Below are 12,933 nucleotides of genomic sequence, written 5' to 3'. Positions count from 1 at the left end.
TTCGATCCCTGGCCTCGCTCAGTGAGTTAAGGATCCGGTGTTACTGTGAGCTGCTGTGTAGGTTGTTGCAGATGCGACTCGAATCCCAAGTTGCTGTGGCTGTGGTACAGGCCGGCAGTTGCAGCTCTGATTCGACCCCTAGCCTGGGAACTTCCAAATGCTGCAGGTGTGGCCCTAAAAAGCAAAGGAAAAACAAGTACATTTGATTTAGTTTTTAGCAGTGATGAGATGGTGCAAACCAGAGAACAAAGTATAAAAGGGGACTAACTAAATAAATTGGAAAAACTTACAGAGGTTTTGTAAGTTTGTTATGTAAGGGGTAGAATATTTGCATTCGTCAATAAATTAAATTATTTTATTCAAAAAAATACTTAAGAATGGTAGTGTTAGTTTAATCTTTTTTTTCAGATTTTACATGTAACAGTTATTTTAAAATTGTTTCAAAGTTCAAAGAGGATAGAAAAATTAATATAAAAAGTGGAAGTCCTCAGAATTTTGTTTCCCGGAGGAGCTGCTGGTAATAGTCGGGTGTCTCTGCTTCTCCAGCCTTCTCTGAGCATCCAGTGTGGGTTCATTGAGGACCTGTTCTGTGGATACTAGCATTTTCATTAACAGCGTGTTTTTGCCGTCTTTGCTCTGTCGTACCCTTCTGTCTCAGCTGCTTGACACCCCACCTACCATATGTCTTTGTCTCAACCACCCTTCATGCACACGTGATTTCTGATTTGCTCTGCTGCGGAAAATCTCTCACGTGATGCTGAAATAAACGTCTTCGTTCATTTGCGAATTCGTGTCGGTGACTTTGGAAAAGCGAAGTTCTGAGGCAGAGGTGTCGGAAGACCTTGTTTGCATTTCATTTGCCTATTTGCCTTGTTTTGCTGTCCTGTGTTTATTGGAAGACTGCAGTTCTTTTGTGAACTGCCTGTTTCTGTCTTTTGCTCTGTTTCATTCCGCCTCATTTTCCTGACCAGTGTACAAGTCTTATTTGCCATTTTCAGAGCATGTTTCTTGTTATTTGTCCTTGGGTTTAGATGTTTTTTTTCTTTCTGGCTCATGCATTTGGGGTCATTCTTAAAAGACCTTTTGCTTTTCAAAATTATAAACATATTCGTATGTCTTACCTTATACTTTTGTAGCTTTTTTCCTTCATTTACATCTTTTTTTTTCTTTTTTGGCTCTACCTGCAGCATATGGAAGTTCCTGGGCCAGGGACTGAATCCAAGCCACAGCCTCAACATATGCCACAGCTGTGGCAATGCTGCATCCTTAACCCACTCCACCAAGCCTGAGATTGAACCCAAGCCACCTCAGAGGTAGTGCTGGATCCTTAACCCACTGTGCAACGGCGGGAACGCTCCCATTTACATCTTTTGACCCAGCTGAAATTTATTTCACCTGGGAGTGAGGTAGAGGCTCTAGCTTTATGTATTTATTTTTATTTTTTATTATAGATGATTTGCAGTGTTCTGTCGGTTTCTGCTATACAGCAAAGTCACCCACTCATACAAATGTATGCATTCTTTTTCTCCTATTATCTTCCATCATGTTCCATCGCAAGTGATTGAATAGAGTTCCCTGTGCTACACAGCAGGAGCCCATCGCCTGTGCACTGCAAAGGCAGTCGTTTACCTCTGTCAACCCCACACTCCCCCCCGCCCCCCGCCCCTGCCCCTGGCCTCCCCCGGCAATTGCAAGTCTCTTCTGCACGTCCGTGAGTGTCCCTTTTCTGAGGCTGGGTCACGTGTCCTCTTGTAGGTGATTGTCTTTCTCTTTCGGACTGACGTCAGTTAGTCTGAGAATCAGGTTCCACCCATGTTGCTGCAAATGGCATGATTCTGTTCTTTCTTTAAGGCCGAATAGTATTCCATTGTGTATATTCACCACATCTTCTTAATCCATTCATCTCTTGATGGACATTTAAGTTGTTTCCATGTCTTGGCTGTCGTGAATAGTGCTGCAGTGAAATGGGGGTCCATGTATTGAAAGCCTTCTTTTTCAATGAAGGCTCTCCGGGTATATGCCCAGGAGTGGGGTTGATGGATCGTGTGGTAGTTCTGTATTTAGTTTTATGGGGTACCTCCATACTGTTTTCTATAGCAGTTGTACCAATTTATATTCCCACCAGCAGTGTAGGAGAGTTCCCTTTTCTCCACACCCCCTCCAGCATTTGTTATTTGTAGACTTATTAATGATGGCCATTCTGACTAGTGTGAGGTGGTACCTCATAGTAGTTTTGATTTGCATTGCTCTAATAATTAGTGATGTTGAAGAATTTTTTCATGTGCCTGTTGGCCATCCGTATGTCTTCTTTGGAGAAATGTCTGTTTAGGTCTTTTGCCCATTTTTCAGCTGGGTTGTTGTTTTTTGCTCTTGAGTTGCTTGTATATTTTAGAGATTAAGCCCTTTTCAGTTGCATCGTTTGAAACTATTTTCTATTTTCTCCCATTCCCTATGTTGTCTTTTTTTTTTTTTTTTTTTTTTTTTTTAATGGTTTCCTTTGCTGTGCAGAAGCTTGTCAGTTTGATTAGGTCCCATTGGTTTATTTTTACTTTTATTTCTGTTGCCTTGGGAGACTGACCTCAGAAAACATTTGTATGGTTGATGTCAGAGACTGTTTTGCCTATGTTCTCTTCTAGGCGTTTTGTGGTCTCCTGCCTTACTTTTAAGTCTTTAAGCCATTTTGACTTATTTTTGTGTGTGGTGTGAGAGTGTTTCCAGTTTCATTGATTTATATGCAGCTCTCCAGTTTTCCCAGCACCGCTTGCTGAAAAGACTGTTTTTTTTTTCCATTTTATATTCTTGCCTTTTTTGTTGAAGATTAATTGACCGTAGGTGTCTGGGTGTATTTCTGGGTTTTCTATTCTCTTCCGTTGATCTGTGTGTCTGTTTTGGTACCAGTGCCACACTGTCTTATTACCATAGCTTTGTAACATTGAGGTCTGGGAGAGTTATACCTCCTCCCTGGTTTTCGTTCCTTAAGATTGCTTTGGCAATTCTGGGTTTTTTGTGGTTCCATATAAATTTTTGGATTGTTCGTTCTAGTTCTGTAAAAACTGTCATGGGTACTTTGATAGGGATTGCATTGAATCTGTGGCTTGTTTTGGGTCGTGTGGCCATTTTTACAGTATTAATTCTTCCAACCCAGGAGCGTGGGATATCTTTCCAGTTCTTTGAGTCCTCTTTAATTTCCTTGATTAATGTTTTACAGTTCTCGACATATAAGTCTTTCACCTCCTTGGTCAGGTTTATTCCTAGGTATTTAATTTGTGGGGGTGCAATTTTAAATGGTACCGTGTTTTTATATTCCTTTTCTAATATTTCATTGGTAGTATACAGAAATTAACCAATTTCTGAATGTTACTCTTGTGTCCTGCTACTTGGCTGAATTCATTGATCAGTTGAGTAGTTTTTGTATTGAGTCCTTAGGGTTTTCTACATATAGTATCATGTCATCTGCATAGAATGACAGATTTACCTCTTCTCTCCCACTTTGGATACCTTTCATTTCTTTCGTTTGTCTGATAGCTGTGGCTAGGACCTCCAATACTCTGTGGAATAAAAGTGGTGAGAGTGGACGTCCTTGTCCTGTTCCAGATTTTAGCAGGAAGGCTTTCAGCTTGTCTCCATTGAGTTTTATATTGGCTGTGGGTTTGCCGTAAATGGCTTTTATCACGTTAAGGTATGTTCCCTCTGCACGCACTTCAGTAAGAGTTTTTATTTGAATGGATGCCGGATTTTGTTGGATGCTTTTTCTGCATCTGTTGAGATGACCGTGTGGTTTTGGACTTTTCTTTTGTTAATGTGGTGTGTGACGCTGATTGACTTGCATATATTAAGCCATCCTTGTGAACTTGGGATGGATCCACTTGGTCGTGGTGTGGGATCTTTTTTATGTGTTGTTGGATTTGGTTGGCTAATACTTTGTTGAGAACTTTTGCGTCTGTACTCATTGAAGATATTGGCCTATAATTTTCTTTTTTGGTGGTATCTTTGGTTTTGGTATTAGGGTGATGGTGGCTTTATAGACTGTCTCTGGCAGTGTTCCTTCTTCTTCGGCTTTTGGAAAAGTTTAAGGAGGATGGGTATAAGTTCCTCTTTGTATGTTTGGTAGAATTTGCCTGTGAAGCCATCTGGTCTTGGACTTTGGTTTGTAGAGAGTATTTTTATGACATATTCAATGTCATTTCTAGTGATCGATCTGTCCAAATAATCTATTTCTTCTTGATTGCATTTTTGCAGGCTGTGTATTTCTAGAAAGTTGTCCATTTCTTCTAGGTTGTCAAATTTGTTGGCATATAATTGTTCATAGTATTCTCTTATGTTTTTTGTATTTCTGTAGTATCTGTTGAGATTCCTTCTTTTTCATTTCTTACTTTGTTTATTTGAGTTCTTTTTCTTCTTCTTGGTGAGTCTGGCCAGAGGTTTGTCAGTTTTGTTTATGCTTTCAAAGAATCAGCTCTTGATTTTATTGTTTCTTTAGTCTCTATTTTACTGAGTTCCTCTCTGATTTTTATGATTTCCTTCCTTCTGCTGACTTTAGGTTCTGTTTGTTCTTTTTTTTTTTCTAGTTTTTTAGTTGGTGGGCTAAGTCATTGATTTGAAATTTTTCTTCTTTTCTGAGGAAGGCCTGTATCACTACGAACTTCCCTCTAAGAACTGCTTTTGTGATGTCCCATAGATTTTTTTTTTTGTCTTTTTAGAGCCACATCGGTGGCATTTGGAAGGTTCCCAGGCTAGGGGTCCAGCCTGAGCCACAGCTGCTGGCCCATGCCACAGCCGCAGCAACACAGGATCCAAGCTGCATCTGTGACCTTCACCACAGCTCACGGCAATGCTGGATCCTTAACCCACTGAGCGAGGCCAGGGATCGACCCCGAGTCCTCTTGGATACGAGTCAGGTTTGTTGACCGCTGAGCCACGATGGGAACTCCGGTATCTCGTAGATAAGGAATGGTTGTGTTTTTGTTACCATTTTTCTCAAGGTGTTTTTTAATTTCCCATTTGATTTCTTTGTTGACCCATTGGGTTTAGTAGCATGTTCTTTAGTCTCCATGTAGTCAGTGTTTTCTCATTTCTCTTCCCTGTGGCTGATGTCCAGTTTCATGCTGTTGTGGCCAGAGAATGCATTTGAAATAATGTCTGTACTCTTAGATTTGTTGAGGTTAGTTTTGTTCCCCAGTGTGTGGTCAGTCCTTGAGAATGTCCCCTGTGCCCCTGAAAAGAATGTATATTCTGGTTTGGGATGTAATGTCCCGGAAGTGCCGCTGAAGTCTGGCTTCTCTTTTGTGTCCTTTCGGGGCTTTTGATTTTCTGTCTAGGCCCTTACTGTGTTGCCTACTGATTTGCTGTCTGGAGGGCGTATCCATTGATGTGAGTAGGGTGTTAGGTCTCCTCCTGTTATTTCATTCCCATCAGTTTCTCCTTTTATGCCCGTTAGCATTTGCTGGCTGTATTTGGGTGCTCCTACATTGGGGTCATATATGTTGACGAGTGTAATATCCTTCTTGAATTGATCCTTTTACCATCAAATAGTGTCCCTCCTTGTCTGTCTTTATGGCCTTGGTTTTAAAGTCGGTACGTCCGATGTGAGTGTCGCAGCTCCTGCTTTCCTGTCCTTTCCGTTTGCACGACACATCTTTTCCATCCCTCGCTTTCAGTCTGTATGTGTTCTTGGCCCTAAGGTCGGTCTCTTGTAGGCTCTTGGTTTTTTATCCAGTCTGCTGCTCTGTGTCTTTTGATGGGAGCATTTAGTCCATTGACATTTAAGGTAACTATTGATAAATATGTATTTAATGCCATTTTAAATCTCATTTTCCGGTTGATTCTGTGTTTCTTCTTTGTCCTTTCTTTTTTGGGTTGGATGATTTCCTTTTATTTGATGCTTGTGCCCTCTTCTTTTTCGTTTTTGTGAATGTCTTATTAGGTTTTGATTTGTGGCTGCCCTGTTTTTCAAATATGTTAACCCTTTGCTATATCTGCTTACTTTAGCTTGATAGTCATATAGGCTCAAATACAGTCTTCAAAAAAAGTCTAGATTTTCTTACTTTCCTTCCCCTCATTTTAGGATTTTGATGTCTTTTTTTTTTTTTTACACCTTCATGTTTGTCCTTTTGCTGTTCCTTGTGTTTTCTTTATTGTTGCTTTTATAGTGTGTGTGTGTGTATATTCCGGTTTTGTCCCATTCCTTTAAGGAGAATGTCTTAAACTCCACACCATCGTTTTCTTCTTATCTCTGCTTCTGCCGCATGTGGGCAGAGGTCTGTAGCTTATCATTGGTCATCAGCGTCATTTAAAATCACGCTGAAGCTTGTGGTTTGACTCCCGCATGAACCCTGTTTTCACGGAGAGTTTTGTGCCGAGTCTTGGCTGCAGAGACTTGTGTGAAGGAAGATGGTGGGGAACTGGGACACTTACAGAGCTAAGATGTGACAGAAGAAAAACCGGAGGCCTGACGTAAGCTGTGCTAACAGCTGTCTTTTCCCTAAACCAGGAAAAAGCAGCGGTGGAGGCTCTGATTAGTCTCGCGGACGGCTACGCTGCCCGTTGTCATCCGGTTTCTCAGCTTAAGAGACAGGTACGCCTTGCAGGGGAGTGGGGGTCGCCGTGCTGCAGGTTTGCCGAGTACAGGCCGCCTCCTCCGCTGGACTCCGGCCGCAGCTCTGCTTTCCAGCACGTACCGTGCGGTGTCCGGCCTCGGCCAGGCTGCCCTGTCTCTCTGAGCCTCGGGTTCCGAGGCCAGCAGTTGAAGTGAAGGCGGGGTTGGCGTCCTCGGTGGTTTTGGAGCCTGCGCCGAGCAGGGCTGGTCATCCGTGGTGCTCACCCAGGACGGGGCACAGGTGTGGCTTGTGGAAGAGTGTCGGTTTTGTGAGACTGGCTTTGGTCAGCCTGTGAAGCACACGAGCGGATGGCAAACTTCTGGGCTTTTCTGCCAGGAAGTTGCAGTTGGGACGTCAGCTTCGGGGCTGTGTGTGTGGCAGGCGGTCAAGGGGCTGCGCTGGGTCGTCGCCGAGAGCGTCACGATCACGACTCCCTGACTGGAAATTCTGAAGGGAAGGCGCAAAAGGGGCACCGAGTGGGCTGGGGCGTTCGCGGGCCACACGGAAGCCGCGCCTGGGGAAGACAGGCGTGAAGTGGCATCTGGCAGAGGGTCGTGGGCAGCGGACACACGCGCGGGACAGAGGCCGGTGGCGGATGTCGTTCTCTGGCCTCGGCGGGGAGGACTCCGCCCGACCGCTGCGTCGCTGCTTCTGTGCTCGACGGTGCGCGGGGCTGTGGGGGTCTCAGCCCTGTACCCGGTCCCCTCGCCATTCTGCGCTTCCAGAACAAAAGCGGGCAGGAGGGAGGACCCCGGACCTCGCCTCTCAGAGAGCCGGGGAGGGAGGGCGGCTGCACCGAGGAGCGGGGCTTCCGGAAGGACGCGGAGCTCCAGGCGGCAGGCCTTGCCTCCGGGCCTCCAGCCTCCTCGGCCCTCCTGCTCCTCGGCTGCCCCCCTGGCCCCGACCGCCGCGTTCCTCTCCCGCCCTTCCCTGTGGCCTCGTGCCCCGCCGCCCGGGACCTGCTCGGCTTCTCTCCAGCGGACTCCTCGCTCCTGTTCTTCGGGGGGCTCCTGCTGCGTCAGCAGGCACCCGGGCCCACGGCCCGCCTGGGCGGCTGGAGTCCTTGCTGGGCGCTGGGCCGCTCCCCCCAGTGGAGGCCTGGCTTCTTGCTGTGTGTCCGAGGCGACAGCCACCCAGGGGAGGGGACGAGGACCCAGCTCCCATCAGGAGCGCATTTTTACAAGTGCCCAGACGCGGAGTGAATCCCGTTTTTCACCTGCCCTTAGCTGTTTCATCAAGTAACTGAGACCCACCACCTAAAGTGTAATGTCTGTAACCATTTTATGACATGTTTTCTAGAATGTTCAGTCTTGAAAAGCAGTGGGCCTTTTCCTCTCAGGTGCTGAGCTGTGAGGAGAGCATCAGACTTTGGCCTCTGCTGCCTTTGCCTGAAGGTGCAGGGAGGGAGGCCCCCCGGTGAGTCCTGCCCCGGGCCCCGCAGACCCCCGGGCCCCGCAGACCCCCGGGCCCCGCAGACCCCCGGCCCGCAGACCCCCGGGCCCCGCAGACCCCCGGCCCGCAGACCCCCGGGCCCCGCAGACCCCCGGCCCGCAGACCCCCGGGCCCCGCAGACCCCCGGCCCGCAGACCCCCGGGCCCTGCAGACCCCCGGCCCTCAGACCTCCGGCCCTGAGGGTTTCTTCCCTGCGAGGCCTTCGGAGCGCAGATCCCTGGGAGGGGTTGCTGGGGCTGCTGCCGGCCGGGACCTGGGGGTGAGGAGAGGCCGTCGGGGGCGCCGCGCCAGGCGCACGTTGGAAAGTGGGTCTGAAGTGGGGGCCTGGCTGGGACGCAGACCTGGAGGCACAGCAGGGGCGTCTCCTGGGGGTCGCCGGCACAGCCGTGGGCCTCTTGCCCTTGTCTTGTTGTCACCTCCGCCTCTGGTGGTGGCTTTTCGTTCTACATGCGGGGAAGCAGGTTGCAGGTTCAGTGCTTTGCTCAATGAACCGTTAACATAAACAATATTTGCACAGGTGCTATCTGGGCGTCTTGCTTATTGTCGTGTGTGTCCTTAAATATTTTTTCTTTTTCAGACCAGAAGGTGACTCTGAAACAACTGCCTGCAGCTCTTTAATGACAGACATCATGACTGAGCTGTGTGGCCACGTGCCCGAGACCCACCGCAGTGCCCGTGGCCCCGACGGCCTTGCTCCTGAGCAGTAAGTTCAGCGTCCCGGGTTAAACTGAGTAAGTTGTTAAAACTTGATTGAGCGTCTTGGGATCTCAGGTTTGGGAGCTTGGTGGTAGCGTCGGGGTCCTGGCTGCCCTCGGAGGGAGTATCAGCTCAGTGCGACAACCGTTGTGCGTGTCGAGTTGTTGGGGGGGGGGCGTTCTAAACACACTCTGGTCTCACGATCAGGTGTGCCCTTATTTAACGTCTGACGAGTGTGACAGTTGTACTGGCAGCCCCACCAGAGGGTCTTGGTGTCACCGAGATGGGCTGGGCCCACGTGACTCTCGCTCTGGCCTGCAGGTGGCCCCAGCTGCTCCGGGACCTCTGCCATGTCCGGGTCCGGACTCTGTTCTGCCCCAGGGCCGCCCTGGAGGTGCTGGCCCTGCTCCGGAGGATCAGCGCCAGCTGCCACCTCGTGTCGGGCCAGGTGGCCACCTCGGCGGAGCTGTGGCACCAGCAGTGGGAGGACAGGGCCCTGCGCTCCCGGCAGAGGCAGACCTACTTGCGCCTGACACGCAGGTGTGTGGCTCGCGGGCCTGCTCTGGGGCGGCCCTTACCGCGGTGCGTTTCCAGCCCTTCGTCCGGAGAGAGACTTGTTTTCAGGGACAGTTACAGCGTGTGTCACTGTAAAATGCTGTTGGTAATTCTGGAACATGGGTTCTATCCAAATGAATATTTGGATTTAAAATACAGCAGCGGGCTAACCCGGGGGTGCCAGCGTCACGGTTTCCTCGCTTCTGTCTATCGTAGAATGTGCCGCAGCCTCAAGAAACTACCTTCTTAGACGGAGCCCTGGAATTTGGGAGGTGGAGCGGCGCCTTTGTTTACAACGCTTTTAATCAGTATCCCTAGATTGCTTCCGGAAGGTTCCCCGAAATTAACGCTCTTCCCAGCACTTGGTAACGTGAGGCCTGGCACACAGCTTTCCCAGAACGGGATGCATTTCAAATCCCTGCCGGGAATCCGGACTCTTTCTCTGAGTGGAACTTGATCATGGAGGCACTGGACGGTCTCGTGTTTAAGGCGCTGGTGAAGGCGAGGCAACTGCAAGGCAGGTGCCGACGCCTGGTGGCGGGGAGCTGGCGTCCCCAGAGCAGGGCCCTGCGGCTCAGAGTCAGGCAGGGTGCTTGCGCCCTAGGGACAGCAGGGACCCGACCCCCCGCCCACAGGGGCCGCGCCACAGTGTTCATTTGAAAAGGTTGGAGATAAGGACTCTTGAAAAAAGGTTAAGTGAAACATTTTTCTCCTTATAAAGGGTATGTTTACATTTATTATTATTTTATTACTAAATTTTAACTTACTGTATCTGCTTTTAGTATTAAGCTTCTGTCTCCCATGCTTTACCTGATTCTATTGCTGATTGCGCTGGAACTGGTCAACATTCACCTGGTTCATGGGAAAAACACTTTGGAATATCAGCAGTATCTGAGGTAAGCAACGCTGTGTTTCGGTAAATTTTGAATACTGTTTGATAACCTGTTCATTATTTTCTCGGTGATTTTTAAAACCCCACAACCTGGCCCTTCACTCTTCCTCTCTGTGGATTTCAGTGCAAGTTTGTGAACCTTTCAAAGAGACGCAAGTGGGGAAATGAGTGTGATTTGCACTGAGTGCTCGGAACCCCTCCCTCTGGGTGAGGGCATGGTGCTGGGGGCCGGGACCCGTGTCAGGCAGGCCCAAAGCCAGGCTCCTGTTAGAACTCATCAGTTCCAGTTGGGGGGGGGGGGGTCCGCCTCCAGGAGCCCGTCTGGGTCTGGGAGGAAGGAGTGTGACGCTGCCTGACCTGCTTTATGCCCAGATCCCAGAAATGAGGCAGCCCCGGGAGGCCCCTGCCCAGCCCCGCGCCCGGTCCCCCCGGCCCTCCTGGGAGACCCAGTTTCATGAGCGTGAAAGCACGGCTGCGTCTGTTAGGAGCCTGGAGTCCCCGTGACGTGACCGAAGGCAGCAGGTGTGGAGGGGTCGGCAGTGGGGTCGTGACCCCTCGGTCGGCCTGGGCCTCTGGAGGCTGGAGAGCAGGGTCCCTGGCCTCCATGCTGGCTGCCAGCAGTGCCCCAGTCGTGACCTCCAGGAATGTCTCAGCCCAAGACCACACCTCTAGACAAAGGGTCCATGGAGTTTCATCAGATTATTCTTTCAACTAACCCTGAAGTTCGAACATTTTGAAAAATTCAAAGTTGGAGAAAATTGTAGACTGCTTGGGACACTCTGAGAGAACCTGGAAAAGGTGAAAACAGCATTTTTCCCCATCGGTCAGAAGGAAACCCTGGGAACATGGGCACGGATTATCTTCGCGGAAGAGTCTTTCCAGCAATAGTTGCTCCGGGTGGGCCCTGTCTCCTCTGACGGGCTGGACCCTCCGTCCGGGAGGAGAGGCTGGCTGGCAGGGTGGGAACAGGAGGCCCAGCCCGAGGGTCCTGGGAGGCTGCCCGTTGGGCGTCAGGTGTCTGCGTGTTTATGCCAGGTCCGTGTGGTCCTGAGGGCCCCTAAGGTTCTCTGTGGAATTAGCTCCTTCCCCTCAGAGCGTTGAGCATGGATGCGGGAGGAGGACAGTCCCGGGAGCTGCGTGGAGCTGCCGCTGTGCCCCCGTGGCACTTGTATACGGCATTCGTCCTGCTCATCCACTTTGTATTCTCTTATTTCCATCTTGCGTGTATTTCTTTTTCTTGAATCCTTAGACAAAAATTAACTACATCCTTTTGTTGTAATTTCCACAGTGAAGGGAATACATTTAAATCATTGCTGCATTTTACAATGCAGTAAAAGTAATTTCTTTCTTTTAAACAGGTTCTTAAAGTCCGTCTTGCGGTATACAGAGAACCTGGCAACTTACACCAGCCAAGAGAAGAATAAGTGGGGTGAATCTGTTGATCTCACACACGCGGCCTTGTTGAAAATTTGGACTTTTAGTGAGAAGAAACAAATGCTAATGCACTTAGCCAAGAAATCCACCAGCAAAGTGGTCTAAAAAGTCACGCTGCTTTGGCCTCTGTCAGAAAACCCGGCTCAAGTGGACTTTTTGGCACCTGAGTTGAAAAGCCAAAGGCAGGTAGCTTCAGGTTCTCTTTGATCAAGGCGCAAGGTCCAGTGCTCTACAGTTTTCCGATTTGCTTCTCCTGAGTTGTTGGTGTGAACCTCAAGCTGGATCCCCGGGAACCCAGTGGCCACAGTGGTTTGGGGCCTTATTTCCCCGGTGCACACTGTCCAGAGGGGAGTTTCTTTTCACTCAGCTCTTCTCCTGAAATGGATGGCTTCCTCTTACGGCCATGGGCCTGGTCTTGAAACAATGGCTGTGGCCAGGACCCACCCTGCACTCACTGCCCGGGCTGTGTGGAATGTCCACTTGTCTGGAGCTGGGAGGAAGCTGATGTGACAAGGACGACTCCTGGAAGGGGCTGGGCAGCAGGCCTCCTGGTTAGCAGGTGTCCTGCGTCCAGGCCTGGCGGCTTTAGTGCAGGACCTAGGAGGGCAGGGGGCCCAGGGCCGGGCTGCCGCTGCCCCGGACAGCCTAAAGAGCTGGTCAGTGCTCTCAGGAGTCCTGTGGGCGGCGCAGAGCCCAGGTCCACCCTCTGTCCCTCAGCCGCCTCCAGGCCTTGTGGGAAGGATGCCCCAGCACTTGTTTTGGCTCTTCTGCCATCAGAGGTCAGGGTGGAGGCTGCCATGGGAATGCGAAGCTGAGACGGCAGGTGTCAGGTTCCACCTGCCACCCCTTTTAATGGAACCCCCACGTAAAGACAGAAAGAACCTCACGCTTCTGCCTGATGAGATGCCGGGTCCCCTGCGTCCATGTCCCCATCTCCAGAGGGTTCTTTTATACAGGGTCACAAGCTTCTGTGGACACACTCAGATTTAAACAATTTGTGGGGTTAGCAGTGCACACCCTCCCGGTGTCAGTGCTGGACAGGAAGGGAGGCTGACCACACGTCCAGTCACCAGGTCCCTGGGGACCACAAAGCTGGCAGGAGCGTAGAGCGTGTTCCTTGGCCCTCAGCTGGTCAGCCTTGGTTTCTCCCCAGTAGTTTCAGAAGGGGACGCTCCCACGGCAGGTCCTGCTCAGTCGCTCCTGTTCTCTGCCTTTGGTCCCTGGAAGTGGGAGCGTCAGGAGCTTTTCCAGAGAGCTCCGCATCTCCACCTGTGGCCGCGGCCCTGTCCTCAGGGGAGTGGGGAGTGG

The 12,933-nt window shown here is 50.0% G+C and overlaps 1 protein-coding gene across 50 annotated transcripts in view; it reads left to right on the top strand.

Annotated features, from left to right (window-relative positions):
- Window positions 1-12,511, top strand: part of ERMARD (ER membrane associated RNA degradation) — a 28,181-nt gene extending 15,670 nt beyond the window's left edge. For 45 of the 50 annotated variants that reach the window (XM_021085609.2, XM_085021566.1, XM_021085623.2 and 42 more), the window contains 6 exons: window positions 6,491-6,574; window positions 7,936-8,012; window positions 8,626-8,751; window positions 9,066-9,284; window positions 10,082-10,195; window positions 11,550-12,511. In XM_021085609.2, the coding sequence (XP_020941268.2) occupies window positions 6,491-6,574; window positions 7,936-8,012; window positions 8,626-8,751; window positions 9,066-9,284; window positions 10,082-10,195; window positions 11,550-11,730 (801 nt within the window). In that variant the 3' untranslated portion in view covers window positions 11,731-12,511. Of the gene's footprint in view, window positions 1-6,490; window positions 6,575-7,935; window positions 8,013-8,625; window positions 8,752-9,065; window positions 9,285-9,515; window positions 10,196-11,549 lie in introns of all 50 variants that reach the window. The other 5 variants (XR_014843188.1, XR_014843165.1, XR_014843274.1 and 2 more) reach the window with 1 other exon arrangement.
- The last annotated feature ends 422 nt before the right edge of the window (window positions 12,512-12,933 follow it).

Source organism: Sus scrofa, chromosome 1 (genome assembly GCF_054392235.1).
Source record: "Sus scrofa isolate SSC_HxYL_T2T_F1_AM1 chromosome 1, Sscrofa_HxYL_maternal_Yorkshire_Landrace_v2.0, whole genome shotgun sequence".
Taxonomy (NCBI): Eukaryota; Metazoa; Chordata; class Mammalia; order Artiodactyla; family Suidae; genus Sus; species Sus scrofa.
The sequence above is the reverse complement of the archived record's forward strand: the minus strand, read 5'-3'. Positions and strand labels throughout refer to the sequence as shown.